This window comes from Salvelinus namaycush, chromosome 20, assembly GCF_016432855.1.
Source record: "Salvelinus namaycush isolate Seneca chromosome 20, SaNama_1.0, whole genome shotgun sequence".
Classification (NCBI taxonomy): Eukaryota; Metazoa; Chordata; class Actinopteri; order Salmoniformes; family Salmonidae; genus Salvelinus; species Salvelinus namaycush.
In genome coordinates this window covers 35,354,031-35,377,597 of record NC_052326.1, presented here as the reverse complement: position 1 = coordinate 35,377,597, position 23,567 = coordinate 35,354,031, and the positions used below count along the sequence as shown (strand labels likewise).

The window sequence follows — 23,567 nt, the reverse complement described above, 5'->3', positions numbered from 1 at the left end:
GCATCCCCTTAGACAGCATAATATATATTCAATGTCCTTTGTTTACTTGAATGACATATTGGCACGAATGTCATCTTAAGTGATATTCTGTATCAACTCAACAAATCAAGTCTATGTATCAATGGATGTGTGCTTCCCTCAATTATTTTGCCCAAGTTGATCACATAACTGTTGCAGCCACACTGTGTTGTAAATAAGTCATACACAAAATCAATACCTTTTAATCTGTAAGGTTTCATCACTAGCAAGAGAGTTTACATCAGGGGTTAATGACATCAGTATGGGTTGAAAATAGTATTAGGAGAATGCTGCTTACGCACAAACAGCCCACGAGGAGAGTTTGTGAGGTTCAAATGATCTGTTCAGTGAGGGAGAGCTTTTCTACTGGTTTATAAACTGATTCAAGGTTTTAGTTTGGTTTTGGTAGCAGTCCTGCCCAGCAGCTGAGAACATTATGGATCCCCTAAGACTAAGAGCATGTAGCCTTCTGTATTTAGAGAGGAGCAATGAGAGCCAGTGATGTAGCAGAGATGGCCGTCTTCTGGCATCACACTGGTCTTCAAGGTACAGAGGGGCCTAACACTCTCCATCAAAACATGGGGTTTGGTTTGTAAAGACAAAGCCCCAGTGTTTATTTTAGTGCATGTCATGAGGTTACGGGGTAACGTTACACCGCATGATGCATCCCAAAGGCAGGGCAGACACTAAGCTGTCAGCCAGTGATCCCCGTAAAGCCTGTTGTTACTCCACTGAGGTGGTGCCTGGCCATGCTGAGAGACCTTGACGCAGAGGTGCAAAGCCCTGAGCCACCCACCATTTGGTATTTCATTGCCCAAAACTAGGGCATCTTTCCTGTACCAGGATAAGGGTCTAGATGAGCTGTGTTATTTCCTCCAACAATGGGAACAAACCTGTTCAAAAGCAGTGGTGGGGGTGGGGGGCAAAGGACACTGAACAATGAACAGATTACTGAGACCAAGGACTAAAGCTAAATGCTGTAATGGTTTCATTGACATTAAAACAACGCAGTATGTGAGCACCATGTCTTGTGAGCGTCAGAGGCTCCTGCTCAGGCAGACTTGGGGTTGAAGCCCACCTTCTTCTTTCCTCTTAGGGGGGCGGATGGGGCCTTGGGCACCTTACCCTGTTCAGTATGCATCACCCAGGGCAGCACCCGCTCACGCAGGGTCTGGAAGTCCAGAGGCTGCTCGCTGCCTGTAAGGCACACCACACACAAAGTTAATGGAGCACAACACCGACACACTCCACTTGAAGTATTAAAAGTCACTTGCGATTAGTGTTGACTTTAAGGAAAATGTTACGCGATATTACATATATACATATTATATTATTATTTACACTGTCAACAGGTTGTTATACTGCCTTTATAATGTCTTCAGTTTATTAAAAGCTGTTTCCCAAAGGGAAACCTATTCACTATATAGTGCATCGGCCCTGGTCAAAAGTAATGCACTATACTGTATTGTTTACTTATTTAACCTTTATTTATTTAACTAGGCAAGTCAATTAAGTACACATTCTTATTTACAATGACGGCCTAACAAGAGGTAAAAGGCCTCCTGGGGTACGAGGGCTGGGATTAAAAATAGAAATGTAGGAGAAAGCACAACACTACATAAAGAGAGACCTAAGACAACACAGAATGGCAGCAATACAACATGACAACAACACGGTAGCAACACAACATGGCAACAACACGGTAGCAACACAACATGGCAACAGCACAACATAGTACAATATATGGAATAGGGTGCCATTTGGGGTGCAGGCTCTACTGTACCAGTACTGACCCAGGCCCAGTAGTGCTTCAGTGGTGCTGTCGTCAAAGGAGGGTGCCTCTGTAGTAGAGGGGGTCACAGCGGGCAGCAGGCTGCAGCTGACCAGCAGGAGGTTCTGAGGGGGCAGCTCCATCTCCTCGGCCTCCTTGTAGCTGCACTGGGACAGGAACATCGACAGCTGGTGCATCTCCTCCTCCAGGATACCTGTGGTGATGCAGAGGACAGGACAGAATGAGAGGGGATGAGTCAGTGTCTAGTGGTGAGTATGTGTCGCTCATTCTAGAAGTCTGGTGAGTTCCACATGTTCCACTTTTGCTTTGCCTGTGTGAGATACTGTGTGAGTGTTACATACACTGACTGTACTGCCAATTTGGATACACTTTATTTGATGGTACAGAAATTACCAGGTATTTATTTAGAAATGGCATAGTAAAATGGTAATAACTTGAATATCTGTGTGTGAATTTTTCTTTGGAATCCATTAAAATCTTTGTTCTTTTGAGAGCTTTAGCATTGCCAATAGGCTGCGAGAGAGAGGGGTTGTCCAACAATGTCCACCTACCGATAAACTGGGTGACATTGTCATCAGTGACCTGAGCGCTGCAGCCCAGCTTGCCAATGATAGAAGCAGGGTTACAATTCATCTTGTTAAACAGGTGGGCGATGGCCGTCTTATGCTGATCCAAAAACTTCAGAACCACAGTGTACTGGCTCTCCAAATTATTGGCCAGGCCACGACGCTGCTCCAGCTCTCTCTGAGAGGGACCAGATACAAAACGTCAAAGTCAAAAGATGAAGGGGAACACAGATTGATATAGGGGAGAGAAACTGATTGGCATGGTCAGACAGAGAAATGCACAAGGAAGCACCAGCAGACACATTAGAGCAGTGAAAAGTTGTGCAAAGTCAAACTAAAACTTCCTAAAAACGAAAACCTTACCTCCAGTTCCTTGAGCTGGCCCTGCCACTGTTGATCATACTGCTTGTTCTCCAGCTCAAAGCGCAGGATCTCAGTCTGTGGGGGAGATAGCAGCAGAACACAGTCATATAACCTTGTCTAGGTTTATAAGTTGTCTAGTTTTCCAAGCTTACAGCACATGAACTCCCATCCTGTGTTTGTGTGTGTGCATGCATGCGTACATGCCGTGTATGTGTGTGGACCCTGACCCTGAGCTTGTTGATGCGGTCCTTCAGCATGGTGCTATTGTTGTTCAGCTCGTTGATGTAGTTGAAGTAAGCAAAGCTCTTCTCCTCGTTCTCCACAAATGTCCTGCCGAGCTGACGCAGGTCGCTGTCGCCGCTCACCTCCACGAGCAGCCGGTGCACCGCCTGGTAGGTCTCCAGACTCTCTCCTCCCATTCGCTCACGCTGAGCCTGCTCGGCCCCTGCACCAATGACAAAACACTGCCATGAAGCATCGATCAAGAAGGTTGATGAAGCTCAAGAAAGGCCTCTAGCCTCTAGGCTAAACAAGAAACCATTCAATGAACAACTGTAGGATGTATAATGTTAAGCGTGATTCTAAAACGTACTTCTCTTTTTGGCCTCTTCGTCCTCGCCTATGGGGACGCTCTCCTTGGACTTCTGGACCATGAAGCTGCGGAGTTTGATCTCGTGGTCGATGACCCTCTTCAGCTCAGTCATCTCAGTGTGGCAGAGAGACGTGTCCTTCTTGCTACGCTCCCTCACAGCTAGCATGCGGGCCAGGGCCTCGGACCTAGAAAACAAACACAGCCCACATTTTTAAGCTGGGCAAGCGCAAGAAGAACAGACTTCTCCACACCACATACAAACACACACACAGACATAGTGTTTGTGGCTCTGACCGCTGGTCGTAGGCAAGGACAGACTTCTCCACGAGGTCTTCCATGACATTGTGCTGGGACAGTAGCTCTCTGCTCAGACGCTGGTACATAAGGGCGAAGGAGCACCTCTGGTGCCGCAGGTGGTCAATCTCATCACGCAATGCCTGGTTGCTGCATAGCAACTTGTCAAAGCTTTTAGTGGCCTGCAAGACCACAGGATAAGAACACTATAGAGATGATGCTCAAATCACAAAACACATCGCAAACCAGTTTGAACCAAATCAATGAGGAATTTAATATATTACACTGAACATCGTCTTAGCATGGCTATGTACGCCTCGCTCTCGGCCAATCAGATTGCGTGGCCATACTGGGTACATCTTACATACACTGCTCAAAAAAATAAAGGGAACACTTAAACAACACAATGTAACTCCAAGTCAATCACACTTCTGTGAAATCAAACTGTCCACTTAGGAAGCAACACTGATTGACAATAAATTTCACATGCTGTTGTGCAAATGGAATAGACAAAAGGTGGAAATTATAGGCAATTAGCAAGACACCCCCAATAAAGGAGTGGTTCTGCAGGTGGTGACCACAGACTACTTCTCAGTTCCTATGCTTCCTGGCTGATGTTTTGGTCACTTTTGAATGCTGGCGGTGCTATCACTCTAGTGGTAGCATGAGACGGAGTCTACAACCCACACAAGTGGCTCAGGTAGTGCAGCTCATCCAGGATGGCACATCAATGCGAGTTGTGGCAAGAAGGTTTGCTGTGTCTGTCAGCGTAGTGTCCAGAGCATGGAGGCGCTACCAGGAGACAGGCCAGTACATCAGGAGACGTGGAGGAGGCCGTAGGAGGGCAACAACCCAGCAGCACATTTGTGGCCTGCTGGAGGTCATTTTGCAGGGCTCTGGCAGTGCTCCTCCTTGCACAAAGGCGGAGGTAGCGGTCCTGCTGCTGGGTTGTTGCCCTCCTACGGCCTCCTCCACGTCTCCTGATGTACTGGCCTATCTCCTGGTAGCGCCTCCATGCTCTGGACACTACGCTGACAGACACAGCAAACCTTCTTGCCACAGCTCGCATTGATGTGCCATCCTGGATGAGCTGCACTACCTGAGCCACTTGTGTGGGTTGTAGACTCCGTCTCATGCTACCACTAGAGTGAAAGCACCGCCAGCATTCAAAAGTGACCAAAACATCAGCCAGGAAGCATAGGAACTGAGAAGTGGTCTGTGGTCACCACCTGCAGAACCACTCCTTTATTGGGGGTGTCTTGCTAATTGCCTATAATTTCCACCTTTTGTCTATTCCATTTGCACAACAGCATGTGAAATGTATTGTCAATCAGTGTTGCTTCCTAAGTGGACAGTTTGATTTCACAGAAGTGTGATTGACTTGGAGTTACATTGTGTTGTTTAAGTGTTCCCTTTATTTTTTTGAGCAGTGTATATAGAATCATTTTATGTTGGTCATAACTGATTCATAGCAAACACATAACAAGTGTGGAATGGATGTAGGTTTGTGTGATTTTGTGAGTGTTGAATGTATACCGCCACGGTTTTGTGATGTGTGATTGATTTGTGTGTGACTGTATAAATGTAAGATTGTTGAATAGATGTTGGATTCTGTGATGACTGGCAAACAAATCAAACAGTCAACAGTGTGACTGTAAATGTAGGGTTGTGTGGTGATGACTGCAGTACCTGGTTGACACGGACCTCCATGATGCGGATGTGCTTCCTCTGATGAAGAGGTCTCTTCAGGCTGCGGATCCTACCACCCATCTCCTTCTTCCTCTGCAACAGCTTGGTCTGCATCTCCTTCATCTCCATAGGGAAGAGGGGATCAATAAAGTTGAATTGAGTTGAACTCTATTCATTCTATGCATTGTCCAGCCCAAGAATTAAGCCTACATGTACTTATGTTTTTAAACATCTTTGAGATTATCTGTATTATGCAAAGCGCTATATAAATAAATATCAAATCAAATTTTATTTGTCACATGCGCCGAATACAACAGGTGTAGACCTTACAGTGAGATGCTTACTCACAAGCCCTTAACCAACAATGCAGTTTTAAGAAAATACCAAAAAAAAAAGTTTTATCAGCCATAAAAATAACAAATGATTAAAGAGCAGCAGTAAATAACAATAGCGGGGCTATCGGTAGAGTCAATGTGCAGGGGCACCGGTGTTGAGGTAATTGAGGTAATATGTACATGTAGGTAGAGTTATTCAAGTGCCTATGCATAGATGATGGGGGGGGGGGGGGGGGGGGCAATGCAAATAGTCCGGGTAGCCATTTGATTAGCTGTTAAGGAGTCTTATGGCTTGGGGGTAGAAGCTATTTAGGAGCCTCTTGGACCTAGACTTGGCGTTCCGGTACCGCTTGCCGTGCGGTAGCAGAGAGAACAGTCTATGATTTGGGTGGCTGGAGTCTGACAATTTTTAGGGTCTTCCTCTGACACCGCCTGGTATAGAGGTCCTGGATGGCAGGAAGCTTGGCCCCGGTGATGTACTGGGCCGTACGCACTACCCTCTGTAGTGCCTCGCGGTCGGAGGCAGAGCAGATGCCATACCAGGCAGTGATGCAACTTGTCAGGATGCTCTCGATGGTGCAGCTGTAAAACCTTTTGAGGATCTGAGGACCCATGCCAAAACTTTTGAGTCTCCTGAGCGGGAATAGGTTTTGTCGTGCCCTCTTCACGACTGTCTTGGTGTGCTTGGACCATGTTAGTTTGTTGGTGATGTGGACGCCAAAGAACTTGAGGCTCTCAACCTGTTCCACTACAGCCCTACCGATGACAATGGGGGCATGCTCAGTCCTCCTATTCTTGTAGTCCACAATCATCTCTTTGTCTTGATCACATTGAGGGAGAGGTTGTTGTCCTTGCACCACACGGTCAAGTATCTGACCTCCTCCCTATAGGCTGCCTCATCGTTGTCGGTGATCAGGCCTACCACTGTTGTGTCGTCAGCAAACTTAGCGATGGTGTTGGAGCCGTGCAGTCATGAGTGAACAGGGAGTACAGGAGGGGACTGAGCACGCACCCCTGAGGGCCCCCGTGTTGAGGATAAGCAATGCGGATTTGTTGTTGCCTACCCCCACCACCTGGGGACGGCCCGTCAGGAAGTCCAGGATCCAGTTGCAGAGGGAGGTGTTTAGTCCCAGGGTCCTTAGCATAGTGGTGAGCTTTGAGGGCACTATGGTGTTGAACGTTGAGCTGTAGTCAATTAATAGAATTCTCACATAGGTGCTCCTTTTGTCCAGGTGTGAAAGGGCAGTGTGGAGTGCAATAGAGATTGCATTATCTGTGGATCTGTTGGTGCGTTATGCAAGTTAGAGTGGGTCTATGGTTTCTGGGATAATGGTGTTGATGTGAGCCATGACCAGCCTTTCAAAGCATTTCAAGGCTACAGACGTGAGTCCCATGAGGTGGTAGTCATTTAGGCAGGTTACCTTAGTGTTCTTGGGCACAGGGACTAGGGTGGTCTGCTTGAAACATGTTGGTATTACAGACTCAGACAGAGAGAGGTTGAAAATGTCACTGAAGACACTTGCCAGTTGGTCAGCGCATGCTCGGAGCACACGTCCTGGTAATCCGTCTGGTCCTGCGGCCTTGTGAATGTTGACCTGTTTAAAGGTCTTACTCACATCGGCTGCGGAGAGCGTGATCACACAGTCGTCCGCAACAGCTGATGCTCTCATGCATGTTTCAGTGTTACTTGCCTCGAAGCGAGCATAGAAGATATTTAGCTTGTCTGGTAGGCTTGTGTTACTAGGCAGCTCTTGGCTGTGCTTCCCTTGGTAGTCTGTAATAGTTTCTAGGCCCTGCCACATCCGACGTGCGTCGGAGCCGGTGTAGTATGATTCGATCTTAGTCTTGTATTGAAGTCTTGCCTGTTTGATGGTTCTTCGGAGGGCGTAGCAGGATTTCTTATAAGCTTCCGGGTTAAAGTCCAGCTCCTTGAAAACGACGGCTCTACCCTTTAGCTCAGTGCGAATGTTGCCTGTAATCCATGGCTTCTGGTTGGGGTATGTACGTATAGTCACTATGGGGACTACGTCCTCAATGCACTTATTGATAAAGCCAGTGACTGATGTGGTGTACTCCTCAATGCCATCGGAAGAATCCCGGATCATATTCCAGTCTGTGCTAGCTAAACAGTCCTGTAGCTTAGCATCTGCTTCATCTGACCACTTTTTTATAGACCAAGTCACTGGTGCTTGAGTGTATAACCCGCCAGCTCTATGTTCTTAATGTCGTCGTTCAGCCAAGACGAGGTGAAACACAAGATATTACAGTTTTTAATGTCCCGTTGGTAGGATAAACGTGCTTTCTGTTCGTCCCATTTATTTTCCAGAGATTGAACGTTAGCTAGCAGGACGGAAGGCATGGGCAGATTAGCCACTCGTCGCATGATCCTCACAAGGCACCCTGATCTCTTTCCGCGAAATCTGTGTTACCTTCTCCAGCGAATAACGGGGATATGGACCTGGTTGGGTGTCTGCATTATATCCCTCCCGTCCGACTCATTGAAGAAGAACTCTTTGTCCAGTTTGAGGTGAGCAATCGCAGTTCTGATGTCCAGAAGCTATTTTCGGTCATAAGACACGGTAGCAGCAACATTATGTACAAAACAAGTTACGAACAACGCGAACAAACAAACAAAATAGCATGGTTGGTTAAGAGCCGATAAGATGGCAGCCTTCCCATCCGGCGCCATTTTACTATTATTATTATTATTATTCACAAGTCAATACTTTGCCATTTTTGCAACAGTCAGTTAGCCAGTCATTTAGCAACAGTCGTTCTAATTGGCCATACTGTACCTTGGTGTCCAGACTGGCAAGGTGTTCCTTCTGTTTTCTGATGGCAACCAGGTAACTATCGTTATCCACAAGGAGTCGCTGGTGTTGCTCATGAAGGTTGTCAGTCTTTTTTGGGGGCATTATTTTGGCCTGTGTGACATTATTGGAAAATGCTTCAAATGGTTATGCAGTCAGATTCAAAGGACATACCTCGTTCTTGATTTTACTTGGTCAAGAATTACCCTTACAAAAAAAGATTGCAATCAGAGTGCAGTATAACTACAGCATGCTGTAAATACTGCATCCAAAATAATACGTTTTTTACTGCAGTAGATTTGCGTTGTAACTGCAGTTAAGAGTGCAGTATAACTGGAGTTATTCTGCAATTACTGCGTCCAAATTATCCACAGTGGTCTGCAGTTATTAGTTTCAAAACTGCAATATTTTTTTGTAAGGGTACTAGTACACACATGCGCAAATCAATTATTCGTTTCCGATAGGCCTACCAGGCTACAAATAATTTTCCAGATAGCACTACTTACCAGTTTCGGCCTAGGCCGTGTAGTCTTCGATATCTTAGTTGGTGAATTATTATTTTTAAACTTATCTCGCTGATGATTGGTATTTCACCAATGTCTCCACTGTTTTTTAAATTATATTGACAACGCTAATGATACGTTGACTTTATAAAATATAAAGAAATAAAAATAAATTATGTTGATCTCACTTGCTATTGTGGATATATGGAGTAACGTGATTTTTAGAACGCATTTTCGAATTTTTAAATCGTTCCATGATGATCACCTCTGACGCAATGCCAATTGTTCAATCATATGTTGGAGGGAATGGTGAAACAAGATCGGGTACCTGTACATGGACTAGATGCAACTACAATTGATTTCAGTTTATACATATCCAATTAAAATACATTGGTTGTGTAAATTGGAATTGTGTGCGTGCCATTTAGCTTGCCAAATAAAGACCTCAAAACAAGTGGTGGGTCTTCCATTTCACTGAAAAACAAATCCCACATTGTTGATTTAATCTAAACATACCTAGTTGGTCCACTCCCGCTAGATGGCAGCCTATAGCTAAACGTTTAAGTACAGCAGCCAGACTTTTCTTACTGGTAAATTTGGAGGCGAGCTGCTTGTCCCCATGACTGCATTTTATTGTTGAGTGTAGCAGGGAAGCAGCTAACTGAAAACTTCTGTACTGCATTCAGATTACTGGAATTTCTATATAGAAGCTACAGTGTAGGTAGAGCTACCAACAATCGAATCAAAGGACAACCGGCCCGGTTCGTTCATAGTGTAGAGCCGACTCCTTCTGCTACCACCATGGATGATTTAGGTAAGTTCCCGTGGTGTTATTTCTTAGCTAACAGTAGAGCGTTCGAATTGTTCCCACTCTTTTGGTACTACCAAATTACCTGCATAGCACTTGTTCATCAGGTATGCTAACTATAGTACATGACCACAAATGTCGCTACCGTTATAGAGCCAGTTATTACCCAGCTAGCCTCATACACAGCGTGGAAATCGGCAGGTTGGAGGCCGCGCGCTGTGGTTCTGAAAACGGGATCTTTGCCTTGGGGTCAGGAAGAAGCTAATTCGTGATTATTGTTGAATCAGTTGCTAGCCAATACGCATGGATACTTTGCAATCCTCCCACATTTGTTTTCAATAACACATGTGTTCTGTGTTAGCAATGTGTGCACAGCCAGTTAAATACAGGCAGGGATTCAATCGATGCCGCCTCTCCCAGATCTGTTGACTTGAACTTTTTAATTAGCTGATTCATGACATTGCCAATTTGTTTCGAGCCTCTATGCCTTTTTGCCGCGTACATTGCTGATTGAAAATGCTGCTAAATTGATGACCGCGACCATGCATACACACTTATGGAGCGATTTCACTGCCAACAAACTATTTGAATTCAATGTTTTTGAATTTGTATTTAGATATTGCATTTAAATGTACTGTAATATTTTAAAATGTGTAATGCACAAATTGAATAATTTAATTAATAAATTGAACTTGTATTTCATGATTTGAAACTGAATTGAATGAATATTTAATTCAGCTTTAAAATTGAATTAAATACTGATATTCAATATGTCTATTCATTTTCAATATGGTAAATATTGCATTCATTGTCTATCAAGTTCACAAACTATAATTTCAAGTTGACCAAAGTTTCATATTAAACTTCTCAGATTGTTTTCAAATGCAGTAATCTAAATTCTGATTCAAAACCAGAGACAACATCCTGGTACTTTGCCAGCCAGGAGAGGTTAAGGAAAACAGAAAGAATGAAACCATCTGTGTTAAACAGGTTTCTGAAGCCAATGTGGCATGTTTAATTTATTTTCTTCCTATACATTTGGCTACAAGCGAATATGACCCCATTACTGAAAGCTTCAGTTCCCCTCTATGGACACAATAGAAGGGAGTGTGACAAATACAGCCATTTGGTCCCCATTATGAAATGGTTTAATAGCCCTTCTAAGGATAGCTTTTCCACTCCCTAATGAATCTGGCTCTTGTGACTGACTTGGTGCGAACCGGGTCTCCTGCATGTCACACGACTGTTAGTCCATTTAGCTAAAGCCCATAGGGCTGAGTACAGGAAACTAACAAGTCTCCAGCAAGGTTACTCATCAAAAGAGCGTGGACCTCAGTTACATTTCACCCCTTTTTAACATCATACTTAGAGATCACGGCACCAATATAGCTGACTGGATTCGAACTCAGGCCTCCTGCACAACAACACTTTCTGTGACGGAAGGATCTGTGCACCCCATTTAATGAGGGCGCAACATTATACATTTACACTTAAGTCCTTTAGCAGACACACTTATCCAGAGTGACCTACAGTAGTGAGTGCATTTTCATACATTTTTTTGTACTAGTCCCCCATGGGAATCGAACCCACAAGCCTGGCATTGTAAGTGCCATGCTCTACCAGCTGAGCTTTATGGGACTATGAGGTGGTTTGATGATCATGCATGTGATGAGCAACCTTTTTGCCTGAGACCTGGAGATGTTAGTTTGACTGATGGGGTTCTAATCCAAGTCTCCTGTGTGTGGGACAATGTAACTTTTCAGCTCTCAGACTCTGGGGTCACTGGGAGGTAAATGAAACTCACTCATCAGCCTGAAGTGCCACTCCGCTTCAATTGAAGAAAGGCTTTTTCAATAGTGGGTTGGGAAACTTCTGGAAGGCGGTCATGTGGGTTTTCGAGGCAAAGGTCCTGAGTTTGAAGCTCGACATGAGCTGAATGAGGGAGAAGTGGTACTTCCTAAGCAAGCAGCGTGTCGTCCTTTACATTAACTTCGTGATCTCATCCCGATGGGCTTTAGCTAAGTGGGCTAACAGTCTTGTGACATGCAGGAGACCCGGTTCGAAACCCAGTCAGTCAATAGAGAATAACTATGACGGGTCTATTCAACTACTGCATATTGCTAAGAGGGCCAAATTGCTGTTTTTGCCACACTCCCTTCTGCCCCTCCTGTGAGCATCAGAGGTGAACAGAAGGCATGATCATGTTCCAGAGATCCTTAGCTTTCAGCAATGTAGTAGTAGTAAGTAGTAGTAGTAAGTAGTAGTAGTAAGTAGTAGTAGTAGTAGTTCATAGCCCAAATGCTACAATCCCTTGCAAAGAACCAGGATGTGGTCTCTAATTTTGAATTTGAAATCTGAATACATCTGAGAAGTTGAATATATAAAACTTTGGTGAACTTGAAATTAGTTTGGAAGCTTGATACACAGACAATTAATGCAGTATTTACCATATTGAATTTAAACATAAATTGCATTTTTAAAACTGAATGCAATATTCATTCAATTCAGTTTCAAATCATAAATATTGAATTCAAATACAGTATCTGTTGGCACTAACATCGCTCCATACACACATCTTGCAACACTGTTGCAGTGTTGAAGAATCTGTAGCCCCAGGCACACCTCTGCTGCTTCATAAGTTAGGGCGTTGGTAAATAGTCTTTGGTTTGAACCATACACTATAGCCTGAGGTTTGAACACATCTGTTCCTTCCCCTGCTCTTTTTGCTGCCATTTGTTCTTTTTCTCATGATAGTCTCTAAACGTTGACTTTCTTTTTTTATTCTCGAATATATATGTAACTTCGTTTTACCAGGTAAGTTGAGTGAGGACAGCAGCAAGCTGGGGAGTTGTTGCCAAGTGCACCTGTTACTGTGTGTGCGTCTGGGTTTCCCTCGTCTGTCCTGTCATATTTGATCTAAGCCAATTATGTTGTCCATGTACAGCGCATGAGTAGAGAGTTCATTCATTCTGCTAACTGGTCAGTCACATCCCCTCCAGCCACAGTTGGACTGCTGGGGTTAATTATGCGTGCTGTCCACAATGTGACACCATCTGTTGTCTTAAAAAATTAATGAATCTGCTTTTACACTGAATGTCCTTGCTCCACACGAACAGACCTACGTTTATGTGAGCAGATCTGTGTCAGCTAGAAACCTTATGGGCTTAGTAATGAATAGTGGTATAAACATGCTTCCCAAAATAGCTAGCCTACATGCTATGGTTTGCTGCAAACATGCAATGGCTGTAGTACTGTAGGTGTAGAACATGTAGCTTCTATCATCATTAGGTACCCACAACAAGTCATTAGAGAAAGCACTCCCAGTTCATTGTATCGCAGCCTCAAAACTGACTAGGTTATACAAGTTTTAAGGTATTTGACAGTCCGAGGCACCGATCTACAGTATTGTCTTTACAGGTTTTGCACACCCAACTCGCACTCACTCAACAACGCAATATTGTAGTGGGCAAATTGTATTTGTGGGTGGGTGGGATTGTGTGTCTAGGTCGGTCTGTTATACATGGCAACCATGAGGTAAAATTTAGTCAGTCATCTGGAGAAAAAAAACTATTTGAATGCGAAAAATGCACCAGAATAACATCTTAACTTAACTGTATTAGTATGCCTCATGATATTGATATAAGATGCCATCTTTAAATGTGTAATCTGATTTTGGATGTTAAAAAAAGTGACACTTGGAGGACTGAGCAAAACGGGGTCACATAACACACGCAAGAACAGCATGGTGCCTATTGACTCTTATGCCTGATTCACACTATAGGGGACAACCTGAACCGTACTGGCTCATGCTGTTCTTTTCACATTGTCCTTTCCAGAACGCTTCCAGCAACTATGTTTGATGCATAGCCAGACCTGCCCTGTATAGTGTGGCTTGGCTCTGTTTTACTTGGCTCAATAGTGTGAGAAGGGTAGTAGTTTGTTTTCCAATGGAGGAGAAAGTGTCTTACAACTTGCCTAAGCGACTGCGCCCACATAAGTGGTGTAGTTGCAATCATACAACCTTCTAAATGACCAAAGGGAAATCTCCCTTCCTTCAAAATGTCCGTAGTGTCCAAAGAAAACCATGCCATGAATGTTTCACACTACACGCCATCAATATTAATGGCTTCACCGGCTACGTCCCAAATGGCACCCTATTCCCTACATATAGCACTACTTTTGACCAGAGCTCTGTTGGCCCTGGTCAAAAGTAGTGCACTATATAAGGAATAGGATGCACATACCTTCTCCACTTACATAGTTAAAGGGCTTCCCCTTAAAGTCCTCCCTCAAAAAGGAGAGTTGCACAATCCATTGTGGCCTTATAACATGCGGTGAGGGGTTGTAAATGTTTTCATATAGATTCTTGGAGGGTGTAGGAGGTGAGACACAACACATCTCAGAGAAAAGAAGTTAAACTACTTTGTACTGCACCTTTCATAAAATAACTTTCATTCAATTTTTTTTACTCTTGCTTTTTTACTGAGTCCTAGTTCATCTCATGATCGAATTAGAGTTGAGGACCAAAAATTATTTAGTAATTACTCAGTTATTTAATTGAAAAAGGTCTGGTAAAGTGTTTACTGGGAAGGTTTAGCTTGGGTAGGTAGAGGTATTTGATAGACAGAGGGTAGCTCCATCAGTGTCTCCTATAGGAGAAACTTATTTTTATTTGTATTCAGCAAGTTCATTCTCTGTGCTGAGGTAGTGCTCAGATAGCCTCTCTCTCACATGCTTTATGGACTCTGTCTATTTCGGGCACTCACCCCACACACCTCACCCCACACAGCCCTGACCCAGGCTTGGCTCCTACGCATAAACACACACACAGGAGGATGAGTGTGCACTAACTAGAGGTTAACCGATTATTTATTTATTTTTTCCAAAGCTGATACCGATTATTAGAGGACCAAAAAAAGCAGATGCCGATTTTATACACTGCTCAAAAAAATAAAGGGAACACTTAAACAACACAATGTAACTCCAAGTCAATCACACTTCTGTGAAATCAAACTGTCCACTTAGGAAGCAACACTGATTGACAATAAATTTCACATGCTGTTGTGCAAATGGAATAGACAAAAGGTGGAAATTATAGGCAATTAGCAAGACACCCCCCAAAAAGGAGTGATTCTGCAGGTGGTGATCACAGACCACTTCTCAGTTCCTATGCTTCCTGGCTGATGTTTTGGTCACTTTTGAATGCTGGCGGTGCTCTCACTCTAGTGGTAGCATGAGACGGAGTCTACAACCCACACAAGTGGCTCAGGTAGTGCAGTTCATCCAGGATGGCACATCAATGCGAGCTGTGGCAAAAAGGTTTGCTGTGTCTGTCAGCGTAGTGTCCAGAGCATGGAGGCGCTACCAGGAGACAGGCCAGTACATCAGGAGACGTGGAGGAGGCCGTAGGAGGGCAACAACCCAGCAGCAGGACCGCTACCTCAGCCTTTGTGCAAGGAGGTACACTGCCAGCGCCCTGCAAAATGACCTCCAGCAGGCCACAAATGTGCACGTGTCTGCTCAAACGGTCAGAAACAGACTCCATGAGGGTGGTATGAGGGCCCGACGTCCACAGGTGGGGGTTGTGCTTACAGCCCAACACCGTGCAGGACGTTTGGCATTTGCCAGAGAACAGCAAGATTGGCAAATTCGCCACTGGCGCCCTGTGCTCTTCACAGATGAAAGCAGGTTCACACTGAGCACATGAGCACATGTGACAGACGTGACAGAGTCTGGAGACGCCGTGGAGAACGTTCTGCTGCTTGCAACATCCTCCAGCATGACCGGTTTGGCGATGGGTCATTCATGGTGTGGGGTGGCATTTCTTTGTGGGGCCGCACAGCCCTCCATGTGCTCGCCAGAGGTAGCCTGACTGCCAATAGGTACCGAGATGAGATCCTCAGACCCCTTGTGAGACCATATGCTGACACATGCACATTTGTGGCCTGCTGGAGGTCATTTTGCAGGGCTCTGGCAGTGTACCTCCTTGCACAAAGGCTGAGGTAGCGGTCCTGCTGCTGGGTTGTTGCCCTCCTACGGCCTCCTCCACGTCTCCTGATGTACTGGCCTGTCTCCTGGTAGCGCCTCCATGCTCTGGACACTACGCTGACAGAAACAGCAAACCTTTTTGCCACAGCTCGCATTGATGTGCCATCCTGGATGAACTGCACTACCTGAGCCACTTGTGTGGGTTGTAGACTCCGTCTCATGCTACCACTAGAGTGAGAGCACCGCCAGCATTCAAAAGTGACCAAAACATCAGCCAGGAAGCATAGGAACTGAGAAGTGGTCTGTGGTCACCACCTGCAGAATCACTCCTTTTTTGGCGGTGTCTAGCTAATTGCCTATAATTTCCACCTTTTGTCTATTCCATTTGCACAACAGCATGTGAAATGTATTGTCAATCAGTGTTGCTTCCTAAGTGGACAGTTTGATTTCACAGAAGTGTGATTGACTTGGAGTTACATTGTGTTGTTTAAGTGTTCCCTTTATTTTTTTGAGCAGTGTGTATATATATATATATATATATATATATATATATATATATATATATATATATATATATATATATATGCTATAATGACAATTGCAACAATACTGAATGAACACTTTTATTTTAACTTAATATAATACATAAATAACATCTATTTAGTCTCAAATAAAAAATTATGAAACATGTTCAAATAATACCTTTGACTATTGGATGTTCTTATAGGTACTTTAGTATTGCCAGCCTAATCTCGGGAGTTGATAGGCTTGAAGTCATAAACAGCGGTGTGATTCAAGCATTGCTAAGAGCTGCTGGCAAATGCATTAAAGTGCTGTTTGAATGAATGCTTACGAGCCTGTTGCTGCCTACCACCGCTCAGACTGCTCTATCAAATCATAGACTTAATTATAAGAAACACACAGAAATACAAGCCTTATGTCATTTAATATGGTCAAATCTGGAAACTATCATTTCGAAAACAAAACGTTTATTCTGTCAGTGAAATACAGAACCGTTCCGTATTTTGTCGAACGGGTGGCAACCCTAAATCTAAATATTGCTGTTACATTGCATAACCTTCAATGTTATAATTATGTAAATATTCTGGCAAAGTAATTACTGTCTTTGTTAGGAAGAAACACAGTTCACAACGATCCAGGCGACCCAAACTGTTGCATATTCCCTAACTCTGCTTGCACTGAACGCAAGAGAAGTGACACAATTTCCCTAGTTAATATTGCCCGCTAACATGAATTTCTTTGAACTAAATATGCAGGTTTAAATAAAAATATACTTCTGTGTATTGGTTTTAAGAAAGACATTGATGTTTATGGTTAGGTACATTCGTGCAACGATTGCTTTTTTTGTGAATGTGCTTTTGTTAAATCATCACCCTTTTGGCGAAGTAGGCTGTGACTCGATGATGAATTAACAGGCACCGCATTGATTATATGCAACGCAGGACAAGCTAGTTAACCTAGTAATATCATCAACCATGTGTAGTTAACTAGTGATTATGTGAAGATTGATTGTTTTTTATAAGATAACTTTAATGCTAGCTAGCAACTTACCTTGGCTCCTTGCAGCCACAAGGTCCTTTTGACGCTGCACTCGCGTAACAGGTGGTCAGCCTGCCACACAGTTTCCTCGTGGATTGCAATGTAATTGGCGTCCACAAATGCAGATAACGATTGTTATAAACTTGAAATCGGCCATGCCGAATAATCGGTCGTCTTCTAACACATTCGAACACATCCTACTCCTCTTTAAATGTGTTTGCTGACTTGTTAGTGAGTGGATGTGAAAGGCAAAAACACACCAGACCACTTCAATTTATTCTCGACTAGTTTCCTCTGTGTTATACAGGTGTTCCAAACCACTTTCTCCACATACCACAGCATTGGGACCACCAGAGCAGTGAGTGCACTGTGACATACACTTACAATCTCAAATATCTAGGCCTATGCCCCTGTGACCACGGGATAAAATCTACAAACAACCAATGCGCACACGTCTCTCACACGCAGAGATTTACTGAGTGCACACAATACACTCAAAGACCCCCCCCCATTCTGCCTTGCCAATCAATACCTTTTAGCAGAAATGAAACTTCAAATTGTGCCTTTAAGAAAGCTGTCATGCACTGCTAGGACTATAGCCTAGCTCTACAGCTGTGCACCTACCACTAACCCACCCTCAACTTCTGCAGGATTCCTGTGGTACACCTCACAGGAAGCTGTGGGCTCAGTCCTATTGACAGCTGAAGGCCTGACCAGAAGTGTCTGTTGCTGGTTCCTTTCTCTTCTGACTCTTCTGTCCTGGAGATGCCAATCCCAATGACCAGGGATGTGTCTATGTGCACTATATAGGGGACAAGATGCCATTTGGAATGCATCCTCTGTGGATTCACTGCAGAATCCAATCATGCAGGTCACAATGTGTGATACAATAATGCAATAATGGCATGTGGTATAATGTTGATGCTCGGTGTGCCTAGGGAATATCATGTTACAGAGGAACCTAACAAGTCTCCCTCTTCTCTCCACTTCCAAGATACAGCCTACATCAGAGGCAGCTAGCCCAGCTCCCATTGGCTAGGCATGCACCAACAAGACATGAATGTGAAATAGCCTCCTGCTAAGTGTGTGTTTGTGTGCAGAAAAAGGAGGGTAAAATGTACCAGAGAGCTGTTTCTGCTTGGTTGCTAGAAAAATGTATTGTGAGTGAAATCTGTTTGCTCTGGAGCGTCAGTATACTCCTGTCCGCTCAGCTCATTAGTGTTGGGTGATGCTCTGTGTGCCTTTTTATCAAAAGCTAAAACAGGCCAGTTAGACTTTGAAGTGCTGTTGGTGCACAGGAAGGAGTGGGCTGGGTGAGGTAAGTTACCCCCAAACAAGAACTGACATGCATTTGACTCCTCCTGTCATCTGGTTCTAATACGCACCATCAGGGGACCACTGTGGGGAAAGGGGATACCTAGTCAGTTGTCCAACTGAAATGTGTCTTCCGCATTTAACCAAACCCCTCTGAATCAGATGTGCGGGGACCTGCCATAATCGACATCCACGTCTTCGGCGCCCGGGGAACTGTGGGTTAACTGCCTTGCTCAGGGGCAGAAAGATAGATTTTTACCTTGTCAGCTCGGGGATTCGATTGAGCAACCTTTCCGTTGCTGGCCCAACGCTCTAACCACGGTTACCAAGTGTGTGCCAAGTATTGATTATATAGAATGTAGCTAAAGATGCTAGAGGTCGACCGATTAATCGGAATGGCCGATTTTAATTAGGGCCGATTTCAAGTTTTCATAACAATCTGTAAAAAACGCCGATTTATATTGCAATCCACGAGGAGACTGCGTGGCAGGCTGACCAACTGTTACTCGAGTACAGGCAGCAAGGAGCCATGGTAAGTTGCTAGCTAGCATGAAACTGATTGTTTTTTATAAAATAACTAGTGATTATGTTAAGATTAACTAGCTTGTCCTGCATTGCATATAATCAATGCGGTGGCTGAAATTGTGTCACTTATCTTGCATTTAGTGTAAGCAGAGTCAGGGTATATGCAGCAGTTTGGGCCGCCTGGCTCGTTGCGAACTGTGTGAAGACCGTTTCTTCCTAACAAAGACCATAATTAATTTGCCAGAATTTTACATAATTATGACACAATGTTGATGGTTGTGCAATATAACAACAATATTTAGACTTAGGGTTGCCACCCATTCGATAAAATACGGAACGGTTCCGGAACGTATTTAACTGAAACAAATTCTCACCGAAAGAATAAACAAATAAAGCAGTGAAAAAAATCAATGCTATGCTTTCTGATAACGCTGCCAAGTGGTAGAATGTATAAACTGAACAGTACTGGACCCAAAATCTAACCTTGTGGAACGCCACATGTAATATGTATTTTCTCTGAGTTATGTTCACCAAGGGTGATACAACTCTCGATCCAGTTACATAGGTCCTAGACCGGAGAAGCCATCCCACCTGTCCAGAAGGAAATCATGGTCAACTGAGTCAATTGCAGCACTTAAATGTAAGCGTACAAGGACAGAGATGTTTGGCATCTGTGTTGGCTCTATGATCATTTACCACTTTAACTAAGGCTGTGTCTGCTGTGGTGGGCATGAAAACCAGGTCTGGATTTTTTTTTTTATACAGTTGGCACTTAAAATCAAGTACCGTTTCTTAAGAATGGAGTGATTTAAAAATGGTTTGCACGTCTTCAGATATGCAATTAAACTGTTTTGAAGGTGGTGGGGATAGGATCGAGAAGGCAGGTAGAATGCTTAAGTTGTGATATCACTTTCCTGAGCATGTCTGTGTCAACCAGGGGAAATATCCATAGTGCCTTTACGTAGTAGGCAAGAGCATATCAAACTTCTCATCGGGTCTTGCTTGACTGATAACCAACATTAGGCTGGGTATCTTATCTCTGAAATATGCCACAACTCATTACATTTAGATGTGGAGGAAAGTTCACACAGGTTTGGGGGGGTAGGATTTATCAGGCCATCAATAGTCGAAGAGCACTCATTATTCTGATTTTAATAGTGATCAAGTTAGAAAACTGGGACAATCTGGCATTTCTTATTTCCTTGATATAAATGCCAAGTTGCTCTCTCAGAATATCATAATGGACCTGCAACTTTGACTTTCTCCACTTCCGCTCTGCCTTTCTGCAATTTCTCTTTAATTGATTAGTTTCCTCACTCATCCAAGGGGCTCTCCGTTTAGATGTGACCTTTTTCAACTTTTTACTGGAGCTACGGCATCAATGGGTTCCCTTAATTTGCAGTAAAAGTTATCAACTAAATCACCATGAAGGCAGAATAGGTGGTGAAGTATTGTTCATACTCAATCTGTGGCAACTTCAGAGGTAAGATGGCGTTTCTTAATGCGTTCAGTATTACCCTGTTCTATGGGCAACAATGTAGTAAAAAATACACCGTGGGGATCAGATAAAGCAACATCAACAATAGAGGATATGTCTATAGAAAGCCCCTTGGTAATAATCAGGTCCAGAGTATGGCTGCCGTTATGGGTTGGCTCAGTAACATGTTGGAGAAGTCCATAGAGCTCAAAAGATTCATAAATTCAATGGCCTTGGAGTCAGTTGCTTTTGTCAACATGAATATTAATATCGCCCAACACAATGATTTTTATCATAGTCCTCAAGGACAATAGTTCAGATAAATTGGTAAATTAAGTGGGGCAGTGCATTGGTGGCCTATACAGGATTATGGCCAGTACTGGTGGCTTATATTTAAACAGTATAGCAGGATGCTCAAAAGACAAGTCACTAAATGAAATGTCCTTACAGCTGAGAGCATTAGTAAAAACAGAGGCTGTCTGTTTCTTTCCCTTTTTCTGATAGTGTATGAAAAGCTGTAGTCTGCGGGGAGACTTCAATAGGAGCGGCACTACAGTCTGACAGCCATGTTTCAGTGAGAACATGCAATCAACTTTGCGCTCAGTAATGAGGTCATGCACAAGAGGTTTTACTTATTGTTCCATATTCAATGAGTGTGGGCTGCCTCGAGGTAACCACAATTGTTAACTAGAGGTCGTACGATTTTTGATTTTTCAACGCCAATACCGAGTATTGGAGGACCTAAATGTATTTTCTATATACACTGCTCAAAAAAATAAAGGGAACACTTAAACAACACAATGTAACTCCAAGTCAATCACACTTCTGTGAAATCGAACTGTCCACTTAGGAAGCAACACTGATTGACAATACATTTCACATGCTGTTGTGCAAATGGAATAGACAAAAGGTGGAAATTATAGGCAATTAGCAAGACACCCCCAATAAAGGAGTGATTCTGCAGGTGGTGACCACAGACCACTTCTCAGTTCCTATGCTTCCTGGCTGATGTTTTGGTCACTTTTGAATGCTGGCGGTGCTCTCACTCTAGTGGTAGCATGAGACGGAGTCTTCAACCCACACAAGTGGCTCAGGTAGTGCAGCTCATCCAGGATGGCACATCAATGCGAGCTGTGGCAAGAAGGTTTGCTGTGTCTGTCAGCGTAGTGTCCAGAGCATGGAGGCGCTACCAGGAGACAGGCCAGTACATCAGGAGACGTGGAGGAGGCCGTAGGAGGGCAACAACCCAGCAGCAGGACCGCCACCTCCGCCTTTGAGCAGGAGGAGCACTGCCAGAGCCTTGCAAAATGACCTCCAGCAGGCCACAAATGTGACAGACACAGCAAACCTTCTTGCCACAGCTCGCATTGATGTGCCATCCTGGATGAACTGCACTACCTGAGCCACTTGTGTGGGTTGTAGACTCCGTCTCATGCTACCACTAGAGTGAGAGCACCGCCAGCATTCAAAAGTGACCAAAACATCAGCCAGGAAGCATAGGAACTGAGAAGTGGTCTGTGATAACCGCATTCACAGAAGTGTGATTGACTTGGAGTTACATTGTGTTGTTTAAGTGTTCCCTTTATTTTTTTGAGCAGTGTATATTTTTATATATGTATTTGTAATGACAATTACAAAAATACTGAGTGAACACTTGATACATAAAGTCAATTTAGTCTCATAAATAATTAAACATTTAATTTGGTTTAAATAATGCAAAAACAGTGTTGGAGAAAGTAAGAGTGCAATATGTGCCATGTAAAAAAGCTAATGTTTAAGTTCCTTGCTCAGAACATGCAAACATATGAAAGCTGGTGGTTCCTTTTTAACGAGTCTTCAATTTTCCCAGTTAAGAAGTTGTAAGGCAGAAAACCGAGCTTGTCTACATGGTCCCCTGTCAGTCTGCTCCTCCGCTTATCATAAATCATCCCCACCTCACTGAACACTCTCTCGCTTGGGACCGAAGAAGGTGGGGGACAGAAACTTCTTTGCGAGTGATTTAAGTCTGTCCTCATTCTGCTTCCACCACTTCAAAGGCAAGCCGCTCTTTCTGTCAATGACAGGCTCTGTGAGGTAAGGCTCTGTGAGGTAACGCTCCAACTCAATTTCAAAACTGCACTGGACTTCAGCCCTGCCCTCTTGGCTTCCAAGGATTCTAACGTAGAGGCTGTCTACCCGGACTCTTTGCCCCTTTTCCATCTGGATCTGGGTCCTCCTTCACTAGTCCCTTCTGCTGTGGCTCTGGGATTTGGTTTCCTTAGGTCAAATTCCTCCTTCATCCACTCTTTTGCTTTCTCTAGTGCTGTCCCTGAGTTGAAGGTGTAGCTCTTGTGACGTGGATCCAGGACAGTTGCCAGCACCAGGCACTTTGTCTCCTCGGCCTCGGTAAAGTTTTGATGCCTTGAGTAGAAGAACCCTCCTGCTGCAGCATCAGCTTCAGCACCGACACACTGGGGATGATGCATGCGGCTGTGGCGTTGGAGTGGCTCATCTCCACTGTCACCTCCTCCATAGGTGCCAGAGTCTCAATTAGGAAAGAGACTACGTCCCACTGTGCAGCAGACAAACTGCTGATGTTTCCGTATTCACCTGCATACACATACAGTGCACGCCTCTGTTCAAACATCCTCTGCAACATGTGTAGTGTTGTGTTTGAACTGCTTGGATGATGCTGTGTTTGGGAAGGCCAAGCTCTTCCTGAATGGCCCCCAGCCTCTGTTTGGCCAGTACAGAATGGTCAAAGTGAGTTGCACAGCTCTTCAACATGGCAATAATGTCTGGCACAGCTCTCTGACTGGATAGTCCATCATTGATTACAAGCTGTAGGATGTGTGCACTGCAGCTGAAGTCTGGAAGCTCTGCCAGTCTCCTACCTTTCACCACGTTTGCCCCACTCTCCCTGAGGACCAGCACTACACGTTCTGTGTGGATTT

At 44.1% G+C, this 23,567-nt stretch overlaps 1 protein-coding gene across 1 annotated transcript; it reads right to left on the bottom strand.

Moving 5' to 3' along the window:
• Positions 1-205: 205 nt before the first annotated feature.
• Positions 206-5,437, bottom strand: LOC120064787 (coiled-coil domain-containing protein 63-like). The gene is made up of 8 exons (XM_039015391.1): positions 5,315-5,437; positions 3,626-3,807; positions 3,332-3,516; positions 2,967-3,184; positions 2,740-2,814; positions 2,362-2,554; positions 1,812-2,003; positions 206-1,215 (listed from the first exon to the last, which is right to left on the bottom strand). The coding sequence occupies exons 1-8, from the start codon at positions 5,435-5,437 to the stop codon at positions 1,070-1,072; spliced, it is 1,314 nt and encodes a 437-aa protein (XP_038871319.1). The 3' UTR covers positions 206-1,069.
• Positions 5,438-23,567: the final 18,130 nt, after the last annotated feature.